The sequence below is a fragment of the Populus euphratica genome, unplaced genomic scaffold (genome assembly GCF_000495115.2).
Source record: "Populus euphratica unplaced genomic scaffold, PopEup_1.0 scaffold1395.1, whole genome shotgun sequence".
NCBI lineage: Eukaryota > Viridiplantae > Streptophyta > Magnoliopsida > Malpighiales > Salicaceae > Populus > Populus euphratica.
The window spans coordinates 1,607-20,924 of NW_011501235.1; the positions used below are offsets into that span (position 1 = coordinate 1,607).

Consider the following 19,318-nt stretch of genomic DNA (forward strand, 5'->3'; position numbering starts at 1 on the left):
TTTGAGCAAGTTGAGTATTGATTGTCTCTTGCTTTTCAATGAATGCATGCAATGTTTCCTCAAGGTTTCTTCTAGAAGGTGGAGCATAAGGAGGTGCATATCGATGAGAATTTTAGAAATTATAGTATGCTTGAACGGTGAAGTTTATACATTGTTATTATCACTCTTCCAACTGAAATTTAGGTGATTTATCCAACCAAGGATGAATGTTTGTGAGGATGAGACGTGGTTGACTCTTTAAAAACTGTTTAAAGCATGAACTTGTTCATGAAGACATTCCTAAAAATAAGGTAAGGTTGGAAAATTAAAATACAAAAAATATTTTTATAAAGCAACTTGCTCGAAATAATTTTTAACTTGTTATTTTATAGAATGATTATTAAAAAATATTTTATATATAAAATATTTTACGCTAAACAAAAACACCGTAAGTATATTAAACAACACTTCTTACTGGTTTTTAGAATTAAAATTGATGAAGAAATAATTGTGATAATTACCGAATAAATTCTCATCCGTCGTGAAAAGAAATAAGAACATAACAGTTTTTAGCTTTAAAATTAGAGGTTTTTCCTTTGAAAAAAACAGTTCAGAAGATTAAAAAAAAAAGAAGGTCTTTTCGTCATGACCTAAATACACATAAATGGGCTGAAAAAAAAATATTTAGGGGCAGATAATTAATTTATAATAAATCCAAATTCTAGTACATAATAAGTTGACAAAAAACAAACTCAAGCCTGTAACCCGAGCACAAACACATGGGTTGAAGTCACACTCAAAATTCTACTATATAAACTACAAAGTGTGTAGATAATTTAAACAGTATGACAGACCAATGACAGTATACACATGGTATAAACAAATTAACAATATTACAGAACAATCACATTATACACACAGGGAAAGCGAAATAACTTGGATATTATGCAACAAATGGAGGGATCATTGTCTTCACTTGCCAATCAATATGAATCCCTTGGATTTTCAAGGAGGTGAAGATGTGCTTCTCTATTCACGGACTTGATCCCTTAATCTTGAACCTTCCTCCAGATCCCTGACTTGTCAACCGGACATGGGAAATTTTTCAAATTGAAACAATTGCTAACCTCAACATAACGTATTGACTGCATGGTATTCTGTAAGTCAGTCCAGTCTTCATCCAAGAATGGCAAGAACTTCAAACACAAACCCTCAAGGTAGTTCCAAGAGAAGGCACTCTCTTCCTCGGAATGAGCACTTGGATTGATGCTTTTGAGATCTCCTTTCTCAAGGCAGAGATATTGCAGAACAGAAAGCTTCGTTGGATTAATCCATTTAGGCAAACTTTTGTGAGGGTAGCGCCTAAGATACAATTCCTTGAGGTTTGGAGGAGGATGTAGTCGATCTAGCGTCTCTAGGATAGTTCTATCTTTACAATCTTCAGTGTTGATGGCTAGAACCCTAAGTTTCACAAGCTTTGATAAGAGCTCCCCTTCACTTTCAGTGATTTCGCTCTCATTGCTGAGGTTCATTCGAAGTACTCTTAGTTGGACCAGTTGTTTTAGCTCTAGGAGACGACAACTTTGTGGTGTGGCTTGACGTACCACCCTGAAACCTGATAGTTCTTGAAGTTGAGAGAGGTTTCCAATTCCTTGGGGGAGGTATTGGAGACCACAAGATCCACAGTCCAGGACCATGAGATTCTTCAAATAAGAGATTGATGGATGCAGTTTAGTTAAATCACTGCATTCGGCTAATATCAAAAGATGGAGATTACGAAGTTTTCGGATTGAAGATGGCATTTCTTTAAGGCCTACAGCTCCACTGAGATTTAGATATGCTAGGCGTTGGAGCGAAAAAATCCAGCTCAAGAGCTTCTCCATGGAAGTGCTATCTAATCTAATTCGAGAGAGATCCAATACCCTGAGAGAGTCAAGTGACACCATTTGTTTCTTACTGAAAGGAAATTGACCTTGACTGCTGGCCATTAATAGCAATGCCCTGAGCTTTGAACAAGGCTTTAATGTTTCTGTGCTCATTTCACTCGTCAAGCCCAGCCATCGTGAATTAGGTGACAATTTCTGCTTGCCTGCTTCAAAGCTACACAACATCTCATCTTCAGCAAACATTGTTGTTAAATCACGAACCAAATCATGCATCTTACAGCTGTAGACTCTTCCATCATAGCCACGCCTCTCCACAACTTCTACAAGGCATCTTCTGACTAGATCTGTCAAATATTCATATCCCAAGTCCTCTGCGGTTTTTGAGTCCTCTGTTCTCTGGATGAAGCCCTCTCCAACCCACCAATGCACTAATTGCTCAGCTTGAATCACGAAATCTTCAGGATAAATTGAGAAGCATAGAAGAAATTGCTTCAGATGTGTAGGGAGTGCATCATAGCTCAATTGCAGAGAAGTCTTAACTGAGCTATTTTGCTTCCTGGTAGTCAATTCATGGAAGTGATCAAGAATGTCTTTCCACTTGCCAAGGTTGTGAACTTCTGTTGCAAGAAAGGCTGCTATTGTCTTAATTGCAAGAGGGAGCCCCCCACATTTCCCCACAATTTCTTTGCCTACTTTTTCAAATTGGCGTTTATGACATTTTCCCTTGGTCTCCTGGAAGGCAAAGTTGCAGAACAATGACCAGCTGTCCTTCTCATCAAGAAATTTTGGGTGATGAATGCGTGAACTTTCAACTCCCATATGGGTTGCCACATCTTCATGTCTTGTTGTGATCATGACACAACTTCTCTTTTCTGTTTTTTGAATAGCAGAACATAGCTTATCCCACCAATGTTGATTGAAGCTCCAAACATCATCCATGACAATGAGGCAACTCTGACCTTGAAGTGATTGGTTGATAGCATGCAACATTTGGCCTAGATCAGACACCGGGGAGGGATTCTCTCGTAACTGCTCCAATATGCTCTTGATTATCTTTTCATCACTGAAATCCTGAGAAACGGACACCCAGATTTTTTTATCAAAGCAGCCAGCGACCGCCCTATCTCCAAAAAACTTTTGTGCAATGGTGGTTTTACCTAAGCCCCCCATTCCCACAATGCCAATTCTTTGGAGTACTCCACTTGCACTAAAAACCCATCGTTTTAGCTTTTCTATATCTTCTTCCAGCCCAATAACCTCAGATGGCTCAAAATCCTGAGAGGTAAATACCTTAGTTCGGTGAGTGTTGTCTCCCAATGATAGAAGATGTTGTGGAGTTAAATATGCGCTCAAGTCACTCCCCATCTTGCCCATGCGTGAGTTCAAGTCCATCAATTGCCTCCCCATTCGACACCTGAAGAAAAATTCATCAGGTGTGTATTTGGAGCAGGACCCATCTTTCTGATAATCATATCTAAGAACGCAATCTGTCAATATGTCATCTGCTTCGTAAACCAGATCTCTCAGCTTGATCAAGCTCGTCTTGAGAGTTTCCTTCTTCATTTTGAGGTTATTTGTGTCAGCAAGAAAGGCTTTGACGAGGTCGAGTTGTGTCTTCAAAGCTTGAAATTGATTTTTGAAATCAATTGCAAATTGAGCTTGATTCATGAGAGCGCTAAACACTTGATCTCCCAGGTTTTCAATAAGAACAGTTTCCACCGCCATTTGCTTGTTCTGATGATATGAGAGAGATTCACAAGTCCGACTTGATAATCAGAAAATGTATTAAATTCCCTGCAATTAGATAATCCCACAAGGCTAGAAATTAGAGGGAGCAGAGAACAAACCCCCAAAAGTATTGATCCAAGCAAAATAGCAACACAAGCGAACTAGCAGAAAATCCTAATAGGATCATATGTCAAAGTCTAAGCCTCTACCCATTACTCGGAAAGAAGCATTCATGATGTCTTGCTATTATTCCGTATATGCTTATGGCTTTCGATGATTTTATGTAAGAAACGCTTTTACTAATTTTGAGCAGAAGAGTTTGAATTCAACAATGGCTAAACCATTGACAAAATGAAGTGAATATAATATTGTATTATTTTATCCTCTCATTAATTAATTTTCAGCGTGATGGTTAATTGGTACTTGTTTATGCAAGTGTTTTCCTTCCTCTAAAACCTTATAATGATAAAAATAGAAGATTTATAAAGCAAAGATAAATCATCTTTGACAATATTAGCTAACATCTTCCAGAACTCGATCATCCGATTATTTTCTAAATAATTTAAGAACATAATAAATATATAGAAGATTACTTACCAAAGTGTGGTAAAACAGATGCTTCCAAGTGAGAGATTCTGGGCTTATGAAACGAAAAGTTTCTGATGATGGATTTGTTAGATGTAGCTTGAATAATTGCAAACAGGAGAATAGAAGTGAAAGAAAAGAGACAAAAGAAGCTAATGGGATATCAAAAAAATGAACGAGGGAACAGCTGGTTTCTGTATACTTGCAGAAGTTGTGTAGGAATGCAGGTGACTCAATTATAGGGCCAGTTAATTAATGTTGCTAATTTATAGAAGTGATTGGTGTGAATAAAAGAACAAGTACGAGTTCCAACCAAAGGCAAGGAAAGGAAAGCACATAAAGTAACATTCTTTTCCATGCAATAAAAATTTTATAAATATAACAATTCTATAAAATATTTTTTCTAATAAACTTTATTTTTATTTTAAATTTATTAATTTAATATTATATAAATATTTTAAAAAATTAAATCTTTATTAATAATAAATATATATATTTATATAAATATAATAATATCACATATGATTAACGATTAACTACATAGCATGTTAAACTAACAAATGCCACTAAAACTCCTTTATTGAAAAAAAGAAACCCAACAATTGATCTAGTAGAAGGCCAAACATTTTGCATAGGAATGTCTGCAGACTTCACAAGGATGATTTGTAGTGTTCAAAACGCATGTCAACCCATGACCATGAGAGTCCATTAATACCACCCTGACCATTAATAATGGCTCACATCGAATTGTTTTCTACTCCTATTATTTTCTTGTTTCAGTAAAGGTAATATGCCTTGGTAATGCATCAGTACGAAGGCCACAAGTTGATAGCTAACTCTATATTTCTTGGGTCCAATGACTGGACCCGCAGAATGTAAATATTGAGAAGTAATAATGCATCTTTAGAACTTATGGTCAAGTCTTTGTTCATTTTCAGCATCTTTTGTTTCAATTATGTCGAATCTTTTGCAATATCAAGTACGGAAAGATTAGTAAAGCTGAAGCATCATTATGAAATAAAAATAAAAAGTAACCACTTATGATTGTCGGTTTTTGTTTTGTTAAGAGAAAAAAATCTATTCAGTCATATGTCATGTTGTAGACACGTGGTGTCATGATGATTATTCTTCTAATAAAGGATTTGGTTAGAAAAATTGTGGATGAAACAAAATAAAAAATTATTTATTTTATTAATAAAACTAAAAGAATAGGAGTTTTTATATAATATTAATATGAACCCTAGCTGGATTTGATAGAATTCACAAATCTAAAATTCATCTAACTCAAGTTTAACTATAAAATTGGGTTTACTATAATGAAAGATTTGCTTCAAAATAACAAAATTATAAACCACCCAATCAAAATGCCTACACATGCAGACAAGCAACAAAAATATAAAATCACAATTAAAGATTTGTCAATTTGTCAATTATTTAAAGAGTTGAAGTTTAATAAAAAACTAAAAGAGGCAATATTTTTATTCTGCAATAATTTTTTTATTTTTTAAAATATTATTCACAAAAAATAATACTTATTCTAGAAAGCTAAGTAATCCTAGTTTTTCTAATGAATCGCACATAAATCCAATTTAAATAATACTCACACAAAATCAAAATTAGCTCAAACTAATTAAAATAAATAAAATAAACAAATTTAAAACTTAAACAAGTGTCAAAACTAGCCCAAACTAATTAAAATAATGAGAAGTAAATTAATTAACTCTCCACTTTTTACGTTGAACAATAATGATTAAATTAATTCATTTTTTACTAGTCATTTAAACACTAGAAAGCTTCTCCACTATTCACTGGGTCAAACAACGTCGACCCAAACCAAAATGGGTGGGCTAGGTCTACCCTTATCCAAAAAAAACAAAAAAAGATCTTGTGGACCAAGCTAGATCAACACCTTTGTGTTAAGCGGGCCCACCTTTTTTTTTTGGATTCCGGGCCAATTTCAGCCCAACTAGTATGGGCTTAGCGTAATATATTTGGGCCAGCCCATCTCTTTACATATTTATAATATAATAATATTATATATTAAGAAATATATTTTGACTTTAATAACTATTTTATTAAAATAATGAGAACTAAGTCAATATTTCAAAAATACTCAAAAATATTTTGTTTTTTATAGTATTTGGGATTACAAATTTACTTATAAAATATATTCTCGATATTAAAATTGTAGTTTTTTTATTGATATTAAAATGGTTAAGTTTTACCCGATAAGATAAAACTTTTTTATCTAGAAGACCTTTTCTTGAATTTTTGACAAATCAATTAATAGAAAACATAAAAATACCTTAGATTTTATCCGACAATCAAGTAATACAGTTTATTTTAAGTAAAATATTATTGAGGTGTTAATACATTTTTTTTATATAACCAGTCTTCATACCTAATTTCTAAAACAAGTTAAAATTTTTAATAATCAAAATATTAATATTAAGTAACTATTCCTATTCCATCTACACCATAGTATCAAACGAACATTGTTCTGAAATTGGCAATAAAGTGCACCGATCAATCACCTTCTCTCAGGCGTACAATGTCTCAAGTTGTGGCTGTACATGAAGGCGAAAAAACCCTGGAGGATATTTCTGAAGAGATCACTCCCTCGATCTCTCCTGCTTGAGTACCGGATGGTCAATACATATATCGTGTGTTTTGCCATGTTTCCATATCTATTGATTCTTCTTTCTTTCTTTTTTCATTGGTTTGTTTCCCTTGATCCTCCTTTTGATGAAAAACATGTACTCGTTGATATCATGTGATCATATCTATATATATATATATTGTTTCATGTTTTCAATTATAATTACCACCTTATTTATGTTTTCCTTTCGTCTTAGCAGCGGCAGTCTTCTTGCACTTGCGTATCCGAAAGGAGTACTTAAAAATCAGTAGCGCTTAGTTTCCAGTTTACATCAATCAAGTCTCGAAACTTAACTTGAGTCTTGGGAGACACTAGTAATTACACACGTTTGGTTAGCAGACATACCTTTTCTGTTGTATTAATTTCTATCATTTACCCATTAGTCCAATTCTCACAATAATAGATCAAAGGGAGGTTTCTGTACGGAGTGCTCTCACATATTCTTCATTGAGTGATACATCACAAATTATATATAAATTTGTTTCATTAATTGTTTATATATATATATATATATATATATATATGAAAGTTTAGTCACTTATTTAATTTTTAATGATTATTTAAATTATGATGTTATAAAAACATAGCCTAAGGGTTCAATATTGAAAATATATAAAAAAAATCATGTTTAATTAATAAAATATTATTAGAATCTTGTTTTAATTACAAATTATATTTTCTCAATTTGAATTAAAATTGATAAAAATTTTAGTACTTTAAAATAATAAAAAAATGAAGATAATTTTTAATATAAATTAAAGTGAATAAACCTTTCTAAATCGTTGGAATAATCTAAATATGATTTTAGCATTTTAAAAATATTATTTATGCACAACTTAGTAACTAATCAAATTCAAATAATTAATTCATGATAATATAAAAAATTAAAATATAATTGTGGAATGAATCTTAAACTTACACGTTATTGATTATTAAAAAATTATTCAAATTATTCAAATCTTTTTATTTTATGTTTTTTACTTTCACAAAAGTATTTTTAGAAGATAACTGTGTGTTTATCAAGAAATGACCACGTATAATTTTTATTATTAGTAGTATTTACATAAATATCTAAGTTAATTTATACGTATCTCAACTAATTTCATGAGTCTAAAAATTAATGATTATATAAACCTTTAATGATATTGAAAGGACACAAATTCATGACCATTAGAAAGCTACCCCAAACATGATTTTTTTTTAGATTAATGTGAGTGTCTAAGCTAACTTGAGCATACTTTGACTAATGTCGCGGACCTTAAATTTAATAACCATGTAAGTCTCTAGTGACTTTGAGATTTATAGAACTTGAACTGATATTTTATGAAGAGCAAACTCAAGCTCTAACCAGTTGAGCTACACAATTTAAAATTCCCCAAACATGATTCTTGACTATATGTGTGGTTAACTAAGTACATATTGCTATACAATATAATGATTTGCTGTGTTATATTGTAAGTAAAATCAATCAACTATTCCGTATTGTATTGTTATATGATTAAAATAAAATTATTATTACATTGCTAATTAGGTTTTAGTGCTGAACGTTAACAAATACTTGACCTTAAATTTTAAAGATGCATTATTACTTCTCAATGTTCACTTTCTAAGTACACATTGCTATACAATATAATTATTACTTCAGATTCCATGGTTCCAATCATTTACATTATAATTTTTTTTATCATTGTCAAAAAAAAAAATTCAATTCCACAAAAGAAATTAATATAAAACAAAATAATTATAAATTGTTTTAGCAATAATATAAAATTATTATTAAAAATTTAAGCTTTTAAGCTTATAAAGATTCTTTGATAATAGCAATGTGTAAAGGAGATATTACTTGACAATATATTTTGTGGCCCATATACGGCTTCACAATAATTATCCTTTCAGGTTAGAGTTATCAAGATAGATATAGGTGGAAAGAACAAGAAATTCTTATTTTTTTTTATCAATAATAAAAAAAAATTGGCACTTAGTGTTATGATCATTAAAAAACTTAATATTGTGTGAGATTCTAGATCAATGGACTAGTTGTGCAAATGAAAGACGTATCACTCTTAGTTCAATTTACCTATGGTAGACTGCTTTGTTATTTGCTTTAAGTCATGTTTTTATTCGTTATTTGATGCAACCATATTATTTGATAGTTTCATCCATATATAATGAGTGTTTTGCAAATGTTTTATATATAAAATTCCTTGATATTCTTTATTTTATGTTTTGAAGGCACTTTTGGATGAAATATGCAAAAAGGAGTAAATTGGAGGTAATTGATAGATTTGACCTTCAATCGATATTTTGTGCAGAACGTGAGTTCTAAAGGTTGAAATGAAGTGATTCTAGTGACATTAAAAAGCTAAAATTTATACCTTTATGGATGTCTAAGGAAAGAAAATAAAATAAGGAAGAGCATGGAAATCATAGCCTTCAAAGTCAAATCTCGTCATCTACTAGTGTTGACCTCAGACCATTCTGACTTGAATATCTGGAGCTATAGAAGTTCAATTGATGCAAATCAATTTTTTTTGGATTCCTGAATCAAAGGCCTATCAACGCTTCAAATTTAAGCCCAAAACAATGTCATATAAGAAAGATATGATTTTTCAAAGGTAACAACTAAATTTTACCAGCAAATAAATTTCGTGAATAAACGAGTCCAAATTACGTGCTGAACCATCTAAATTGATATCTGATTAGTAATTAAAAATGTATTTTTATCAAGGTTTTATATCATTATTTTGCACTTGAAGTATCAATAACTCCTTAACTAAAGCATGTTTTATAATAACATATCTAATAATATAAGATACCTTTAATTTGTGGTAAAATTCATATTAAATTCAGGTCTATCATGTTGCTACACGACGTCGGGCGATGACTCCACTCTTTTTTTGTTTATTTAACAAAAAGAATAAGTTTTTTCTCGGTTGGGGGAAACAAAGATTTTATTAGAGTCGCCATCTGGTAATTTAAGGGAACTAGAAATCCAAAATTAGACACTAGTCCTAGAGATTAAGGGAAGGTAGACACCACCCTTAAAACATCTTTTCAGAGAAAGGTTACCCTTACTTATGTGTTTTTTATTTGATTCAAATGCTATTATATTATGAGTTTATTTGAAATTTATTTTTTCTTAAGATGGTTAACGTTGGCCCCTAAAATAGGAGACACGTCAAAAATGACATCACTCCCTAAAACTAGGAGACTTGTCTAAAATGTCAACGTTTGTCCCTAAAATCAATACTTACGTCTGAGTTACCAAAAGAAATAATCCATATTTGGTATTAAAATTTTTCACATCGGTCCTTTTCTGTAAATAAAAGAGACGTGTCGACAAACAATATTCATAGGAGACACTTAAAAACTGACATTAGTCCCTAAAAAATAGAAGACTTGTCTAAAATATTAACGTTTGTCCCTAAAAAGGAGAATTACGTTTGGGTTACCAAAAGAAATAATGGACATAATCCATATTTGGTATTTGAATTTTTAACATCGGTCCTTTTTTGTAAATAAAAGAGACGTGTCGACAAATAATAATTATTTATAAAACAAAAATTATTTTGATATCATTGAGAAATGGGTATATCTATACTTGAGAATTGAGTTTTGAACCTATGAACGATAACATGATAAAATGGATGTTGGACCCGCGTCGTTATTTCTTTTATATTTATTTTTGGTTTTTTATATGCAAAAAAATTTACAAGTATTTATATATAAAAATACCATAAAAAATCATAAAAAATTACCTGAGTGTCATTGTATAGGTAAAAGGTTGAAACACTCTTGGATTTCTCAAAAATTTATGAAAATGCCCCTGGCGGCGCGTGTGCCTCACGCGCGGTTACTGTTGGAGGCGGTGAAATTTCCCGGTGAGATTCCGGCCAACAGATGGTTGATTCTGGTAGATCTGAGGGAGAGGATTCTGATGACGGTGGTTTTGACTTCTGTTGATGGCTGATGAGGGAGAATCATTGGCTTGAACTTCGGGTGGCCGATGACAGTCACGACCTTTTTCTGGTCCGATGAGGCTGTGAAATCATGTAAAAAGGCCGATGTTTTTCTTTAGAGGGGCGATTCACCTTTATGTGGTGGTTTGGCTGCTTAAAACGGTCGAAAATAAGAGATCCGATGAGAGAGAGAGAATCACCGGCGAGAGGAGAGAGAGGCTCCAAGATGTTGCTACAGTGTGAACACGAGCATGATGCACCGGTGCCTCTAAAGGCTGTGAACTGTTGGATCGTGGATGAACTAATCCTGCGGCTGTGATTGACTTGATCTGCAAGTTGATCAGACGATCCGGATAGGCTGAGTTGTGATCCAGTATGGTGTGTTGGACCGAGTGTTTGGTACACCTGATGACGTGGCACAACAGGATCGAAGGGCAGATTATTTTAAGGGCTCAGATGGATTTGGGTTTTAATCTAGTATGGTAAGCTCTATATTGTATCCTATTAAATCAAAGGCCTAGATTTAAACACTATTAGATCTAACAGTTAGGATATTTTTAGTATTTTCAAATTGTTTTTTTTTTAAATCAATATCTTACTTGTGTGAAGAAAAAGTAGAAAAAGCATGAATAAATAGTAAACATAAATAGTAAGGTCTTTCTCGGATTTTTCTCTTCTTTTTTCTTCTTTTCTTTTTTTTTTCTTTTTCCCTTCTCTGGCATATTTTCACTGGTTATTTATAGCCAATGAAGAGGGGACAGAAAATCACTTGGTATGCAAAATTTCAATGTTACAACTGCACCGCCTACTATCGGCAAAAATCCTCTGCCTACTATGACAAAATTGTATTATTTTTTTTGTTTTATTATATATAATAATAATAAATATTTATAGAGGTAAAATTAAAAACTCCAATCACTATTAGAAAAATCTTTTCAACTACTAAAAATCAATTTTAATTACCGAAAATTATATTGTAACATTAAAAAAAATCTTTACATGGGTATCAACTCGGTGGACCTGGTTTTTTGATAAAAAATAATAGTTTTGACCAAAAACGACTCGAAACTCATTTTTTATCTTGGTCGACATGGTGGGACCCATATTGACCTAGTGGACTTGGTTTTGACCGAAACTAACGATTTTGAACCGAAATGGCCCAAAACTCATTTTTTATCCCTATCAACATGGTGAGATCCATATTGACCCGGTGGACTTTATTTTGATCGAATGATGCAGTTGACCCGAGTCGAATATATTTTAAACTTTTTTATTTTTTTATTTTTTTATGAATAATAAAATAAAATAACATTCAAGAAAATCTTAGTGAATCCATAATTGGGTAACAATATATCACATAAATAAAAATATTGATTGATGAGTTCAAGTACTAAAATTGAAAGGACAAAGAGATGGCCAAACTTAGAAAAGAGATGCTGGTGCAGTCCAAACTAGAATACTATTTGGTAATTAGGTCATATCTAGAGTTGTAGATCTTGGATTTAAGTCTACTTTATATGGATGAAAAGGTAAGACATAGACCGACAATGTTCATGTAGAGGTCTGGTTCTAAAAAAGTTGTTTTCAAGTCCAAATTGTAGCAATAACGAAGAAGTCCGAATCTGTCCTACAACCTAGACAATGTTCAATGTTCAACCCATATCTAATGTTTTAGAAACCCAAATGACCTCTAATTTTTTTTATAGAAAGATAAGATAATTTTCTACAACTTTCATGTGGAAGTTTGGTTCAAATTTTGATGTTATCAATGATGTTTTAACTAGATAAGAGAAGATAATGATTGTCGCTAAGTCAAAAGTTGGCCACCCACAGATCAATTAGTCATCAAATCAATAGTTTCTAATTTTGACCTATAAAAGGAGACATTTTCCATACATTTAGGCTTCTTGGTTTCTAGATCAAGATCATGCTCTTGCTTTCTCTCTTTGTATTTTTATAATGCTTAAGTTTTATTTTCATTAATATCTTGTTTATGCCTTTCAATTTCTTTCCTTTACTTAGTTAACTATTATTTTATTTATGTTCTTATCTTGTTTATTTTTTTCTCTCTTTTATTATATTTAACTAAGTTTATTATGTCAAGATGAAACAGTTACATTAATGGTGTAAGAATAAGTATAGTGTAAACTTAACATGGACCTTAATGTTTAATACTAACATGTTTTATATTTGTTATCTTGTTCACTCTTTAATACTTTGTTTGTTAAATGACTAATCTAGATTTATGTTGTACAACACTTGGTATAATAAATGCTTGATACTTTCATATCCCAACTGTATAGTATAACCTACACCTGTGCTGTGAAAGGAACTTGATTTGTTATTAACATAAGTTATAATCATGAATGTCTCATAATATTTACAAGTATTTGCATTATTTGAATAAGTTAACTAATGTAATCATATTAGCAATTTATAATCTGATTGGAATCTCCTTTTTGTGTGGTTTCCATTTGAGTAATAAGAGTTTATGTTATACTTGTTTAAAATACCATTAGTGAATCTTCTAACCTTAATATTTGTTGTTATCATTATTTAATCTTCACATGATCTTTGATCTCAAAGTTCTCATCAACTTCTTGTTCTTCTTCTTTATGACTACTACTATTGCTAGATTCCGGACCAATTACGGCCCAGCTAGTATGGGCTTAGCATAATATATTTGGGCTAGCCCATCTCTTTATATCTTTATAATATAATAATATTATATATTATATATTATATATTAAACAATATATTTTGGCTTTAGTAACTACTTTATTAAGTCATGAGAACTAGGTCAATATTTCAAAAATACCTAAAAAATATTTTGTTTGCTTTAGTATTTTGAATTACAAATTTATTTGTAAAATATATTCTCGATATTAAAAATATAGTTCTTTTATTGACATTAAAACAGTTAAGTTTTACCTGATAAGATAAAAACCTCCTCATCTAAAAGGACTTTTCTTGAACCTTAAATAAATCAACAAATAAAAAACATGAAAATACCTTAGATTTTATCAAATAATTAAGTAATACAGCTTACCAGCTTACCTTAAGTAAGATATCTTAGATTTTATCAGATAATTAAGCAATACAACTTACCTTAAGTAAGACATTGTTGGGATGCTAATAACTTTTTTTTATACCACTAGTCTTTGTACTCGATTCCTAAGATAAGTTAAAGTTTATAGTGATCACAATACCAAATAACGACTCCTATTCCATCTGCACCATGATATCAAATGAACAATATTGTTCTAAAATTGGCAATGAAGTGCACCGATCAATCACCTTCTCTTAGGCCTACAATGTCTCAAGTTGTGGCTGTACACGAAGGCGAAAAAACCTTCGAGGATATTTCTGAAGAGATCACTCCCTCGATCTCTCCTGCTTGAGTACCGGATGGTCAATACATATATCGTGTGTTTTGCCATGTTTCCATATCTATTGATTCTTCTTTCTTTCTTTTTTCATTGGTTTGTTTCCTTGATCCTCCTTTTGATGAAAAACATGTACTCGTTGATATCATGTGATCATATCTATATATATTCTTTCATGTTTTCAATTATAATTACCACCTTATTTATGTTTTGCTTTCATCTTAGCAGCAGCAGTCTTCTTGCACTCGCGTATCCGAAAGGAGTACTTAAAAATCAGTAGCTCTTAGTTTCCAGTTTACATCAATCAAGTCTCGAAACTTAACTTGAGTCTCGGGAGACACTAGTAATTACACACGTTTGGTTAGCAGACATACCTTTTCTGTTGTATTAATTTCTATCGTTTACCCATTATTCCAATTCTCACAAGAATAGATCAAAGGGAGGTATAGTGCTCTCACATATTCTTCACTTAGTGATACATAAAAAATAAATGCTTTCTTTATGAGAAAATAGTGATTTTACCATAACAATGCTTTGGTGAAGAAAAATATAGGAAAGTGAAGGTATTACTGACAATGGAAACAAAAGATGCTGAATTACGTGAACAAAGACTTGACCATAAATTTTAAAGATGCATTATTTCTTCTCAATGTTCACTTTCCGATTGGACCCCAGAAATGCCGGGTAAGCTATCAACTTTTGGCCTTCATAATGATGCTTTAGCTTGATTAAATGCAAAAGATTAACAAAAGATGCTGTGCATTTAACAAAGACTTGACCATAAATTTTAAAGATTCCATGGGTTCAATCATATACATTATTATTTTTCTGATGACGTCACAAAATCAATTCATTTCATGACGTATCAAACCATTTAGCAGAGCTGTTAGCTGGGCATAGAAAAGACAGAAAACCATTTCAAGTCTTTCATTTAATAAGGCATTACCTTTATTTCTTCTCAATGTTCACATTCCGATTGGACCCCAGAAATGTAGCTTGCGGCCTTCGTACTGATGCTTTAGCTTTTATTAATCTTTCTCTGCTTGACGAGGCAAAAAAATGATTCTGAACACGAAGACTTGACCATAAATTTTCTCAATGTTAAAAAATCAAATCAATCAAATTTAATATAAAACAAAATTAAATTAAATGTTTACTTCATAAGATTTTAGTAAATAATTTAAAATTATTATTAAAATGTAAAACTTTTAAATTTATAGTAATTCTTTGATAATAGCGATGTGTAATAGATAATTAGTTATTCACATATATAATAAAGAAGCATGAGTCTAGGCATACCAAGATGATCCTAAACTAAAGCTGTTAGAGGTGTAGGCTAACTTTAGTATTTGTTATTCCTTCTTGCATACTCATGTATCGTGAAGCTTATTTCTTAATTTTAAAATGAAACGGTGTAGAAGATTTGTGTATAAGATCAGCCGTTAAAGTTTTGCTAAAAACTTTTTTTTTTGTCCGAGCCATTTTAGTTTTTATAGAAACTTGTTTACATAAGTATTATTGAGATTGAAGTCATTTGCTTGTTTATTTTTTTTTTTTTTTGGGGGGGGGTGTTTGCAACCACAAATTAAGAAACCCTTTCAATAATAGTTTTAAAACTTGACCTTAAATTTTACGCGATACATGAACAAAGACTTGATCTTAAATTTTAAAGATGCATTATTTATTCTCGATGTTCACATCATTGGACCCAAGAAATGTAGGGTAAGCTATCAGCTTGTGGCCTTCATACTGATGCTTTAGTTTTATTAATTAATCTTTCTCTGCTCGACAATGGAACAGATCGACATAATGGAAACAAAAGATACTGAACATGAACAAAGACTTGATCTTTTTAATGATGCATTATTACTTCTCAATGATCACTTCATTGGACCCAAGAAATGGAGGGTAAGATATCAGTTTGTGGCCTTCATACTGATGCTTTAGCTTTATTAATCTTTCTCTGCTCGAAAATACAAAAAATCGACATAATGGAAACAAAAGATGTTGAACATAAATTATCCAAAAAAAAAAGAGATGCTGAACATGAACAAAGGCTTGATCTTAAATTTTAAAGATGCATTATTACTTCTCAATGTTCACTTCATTGGACCCAAGAAATGTAGGGTAAGCTATGAGCTTTTGGCCTTATTCATACTGATGCTTTAGCTTTATTAATCTTTCTCTTCTCGACAGTGCAAAAGATCGACATTATGAAAGCAAAAGATCGACATAATGGAAACAAAAGGTTGAACATGAACAAAGACTTGACCATAAATTTTAATGATGCATTATTACTTCACATTATTATAATTATTTTGTCAATGTTAAAAATTCAATTCAATTAAAAAAATTTAATACAAAACAAAAATAAATTAAATGTTCACTTGAAAAAATTGTATTAGATTAATTATGATTAAAACTTTAAACTTTTAGGTTTATAGTGATTCTTTAATAGTAACAATTTGTAATGGGTAATTAGGGCGAAAAGTAGTTCTTATTTTTTTATCAACAAAAAAAAAAAAATTATAACTTAGTATTATAGTCACTAGAAAATTTATAGTCACTAGAAAATTTAATACTCTATGAAAATCCGGGTAGAGGGACTAATTATATAAATGAAAAATGTATAACTTCGAGTGCACCTTACTTATGATACTATTCTTTTTTTTTTTTTTTGTACTTTAGTTTAGATAACCTTTAACCCCTCTAAATTGTATATCATCTAGTATAAAAATCTAACTTGAATCTTTCTCATTAGATCAATTTCTTGTTTGCTCTATAATATTTTATGTGTTATACTTTGAGATAGGATAATTAATTTGTGTGACTATGATATTTTAACATATTATTGGGCATGAATTAAATGTCATATAAATACGTTGTTAGGTACCTTGCACCCTCAAATTAAAAAATAGATACATAGATAAAAGTCTTTTATTAAATTAATTATTTATTTAAAATAAATAATATTTTATTGTTATGTAACATCTTGTGTTTAAGAATTTAAATGTTTAAATTATCTTTCGTGGAGGATGCAATTAAGGATATTGTCCTTATTAAGTTAATATATAGCTGTGTTGTATGCGAAATTAAACATAGCTTTTCTGTTAAGAAATTGATGCTTGTTGTTAACTAATTAGTTTTAAAATTTTGTTATATGGAATATTATAAGGCTAGCTCTACGAAAAAGAAAAGAAGTTGATATCATGGTTGAGTTGTGAAGTTTAATATGATGGGACGAGCATTGCAATTGTCATTTGCAGGTGAATAAATTCTTTAAGTTGATAACTTGATATTAAAAATATAAAAGAAAATTTTTTAAAATTTAAATATAAAAAAATTGCAACCAATAAAATTGACACATGTATACATATATTTATATATGTTTTTTGTTTTGTGTTGTTACAAATTAACTCAGGATAATAAGGTGCAACATTGAGCCCTTTGTTTTTGGAACGTTGTCTTATTGATAATAACAATATTTTAAATAATATATATAAGAAAACCACATTAAAATATATTTATCATTTAAAATAGATTATAATATAATTTTTTTTAGATAAAATATATAGGGTAATGACTATCTTTTCTAATTAAAAAAAAAATTATTTATTCTCTTGCAGTATCATGACTGACCCTATTGTGCAGGGACGGAACCGGAAGGTGCCAAGCTGGGGTCTGGGTCCCTGTAAATTTTTTTAATATTTTTAATTTAAATAAATAAATTTTTTAATAATATATATATATATATTATTATATTAATTTTGACCTCCCCTGTAAAATAAACGCAGCTCCACCCCTGCTATTGCGTGTTAACTATTTTGAAAAGTATAACTTGAAAACATTGTATTAGTCAATTATTTAGTAAAAAAGAAAAAAAATAGAAAATGCAAACATTGTTGAGTCTCATTTAATCCATCAATGCGTTAAATTTATTAGTTTCATTTCTTGCTTAAATACACTTCTTATCCATTCTAACCCATATATAATCAGGTCGATTGTCTACTTTTATCTTAAATATTAGAAGATCTTAGTGGGATTTAATAATAATTTTATCAATGTTGGGAATTGCAGCTTATTTTGACACTTCTTTAGCAACTTTCAGTGCTTTAACTTTCGAAGAAAAGTCTTCTTCTTTAGTCGCAATACAATACAATAATGTTTTTTGAAAAGTTGTTTGTACATGCTGTAAAATTTTAGAAATTATTTTTAATATTTAATAGTATTATAAAAAAATAAATTAAAAAATATTTTTTAGATGTTTTGAAAAATAATTTATTAATATTTTAATTTTCTTTTCAAGTTTATTAAAAGAATATAGATTAAATCTGATAAATAAAAAAGTTAAAAGATAATAAAATTAAAAAAATTAAATTTTATAAATTATTTTAAATAAAATAAATAATAATAAAAAAATAAAAACTAAATCTGATATTTAATAAACTTTAATTAAAAAAAATATAAGAAAAATAAATAAAAACTAAAATTAAGATATATAACAATTAAAATATTAAAAAATAAATTTAATATTCTTAGAAAGTATTTTTACTTTTCCTGGTATTTACTGAGAACGAGAACGACCAAAAACAGGCTTAATGATGACTTTTTATTATTTTACAATTGGAAGTTAGTTTGTCTCTTGTGCAGGAATGTTTTTATCCATGTGTTAATATAAATACAAGCGCACAAGCAGTAGCATACACATACACATACACACCACGAGAAACGCTTCTTAGAGGCGTGGTGTCATGTTCAAACTTTTGAAACCAATGGGTTCTGAACGGTCGGTAATTCTCGTCAGGAAACTTTCCCTCCTTCACTTTCTTCTTCTGTGGCGACTTAGCGGAGGGACTGTTACTTTTGATGAGAGCATTGTACTGTTGGGAAATTCTGACCGATGATGTATTGATATTTATTTATAGGAGGCAAAGCATACTGAGACATGGTATTTACATGATTCGACAAAACTGCCTATATTCACGGGAGAGAGTCTATATTATTAGATATTAGAGAAAGAATACAAAACAAATACATGAAAGAGAAAGATCAATTCTCTCTACTCTACTCCTAACTCTTTTTACTACACTTGCAGCTGCTGCAATGGCAGCAAGGCCGCTCCCATTGCAGCCCCCT

The 19,318-nt window shown here is 30.6% G+C and overlaps 1 protein-coding gene across 3 annotated transcripts; it reads right to left on the bottom strand.

The window, feature by feature from the left end:
- Nucleotides 1–644: 644 nt before the first annotated feature.
- Nucleotides 645–4,525, bottom strand: LOC105117506 (disease resistance RPP13-like protein 4). Of its 3 annotated transcripts, XR_840767.1 has the most exons (3): nt 4,191–4,525; nt 869–3,659; nt 645–795 (listed from the first exon to the last, which is right to left on the bottom strand). XR_840767.1 is itself a non-coding variant. In XM_011015193.1 (2 exons), the coding sequence occupies exon 2, from the start codon at nt 3,588–3,590 to the stop codon at nt 1,029–1,031; it is 2,562 nt and encodes an 853-aa protein (XP_011013495.1). In that variant the 5' UTR covers nt 3,591–3,659; nt 4,215–4,525; the 3' UTR covers nt 645–1,028. The 3 variants fall into 3 exon arrangements, 2 of the variants coding, with proteins under 2 accessions (XP_011013495.1, XP_011013494.1); XM_011015193.1 differs by having other exon boundaries at nt 645–3,659; nt 4,215–4,525; XM_011015192.1 differs by having other exon boundaries at nt 645–3,659.
- Nucleotides 4,526–19,318: the final 14,793 nt, after the last annotated feature.

Coding starts and splice junctions, on each gene's coding strand:
- LOC105117506 (XM_011015193.1), bottom strand. CDS start 3,590: ATGGCGGTGGAAACTGTTCTTATTGAAAACCTGGGAGATCAAGTGTTT.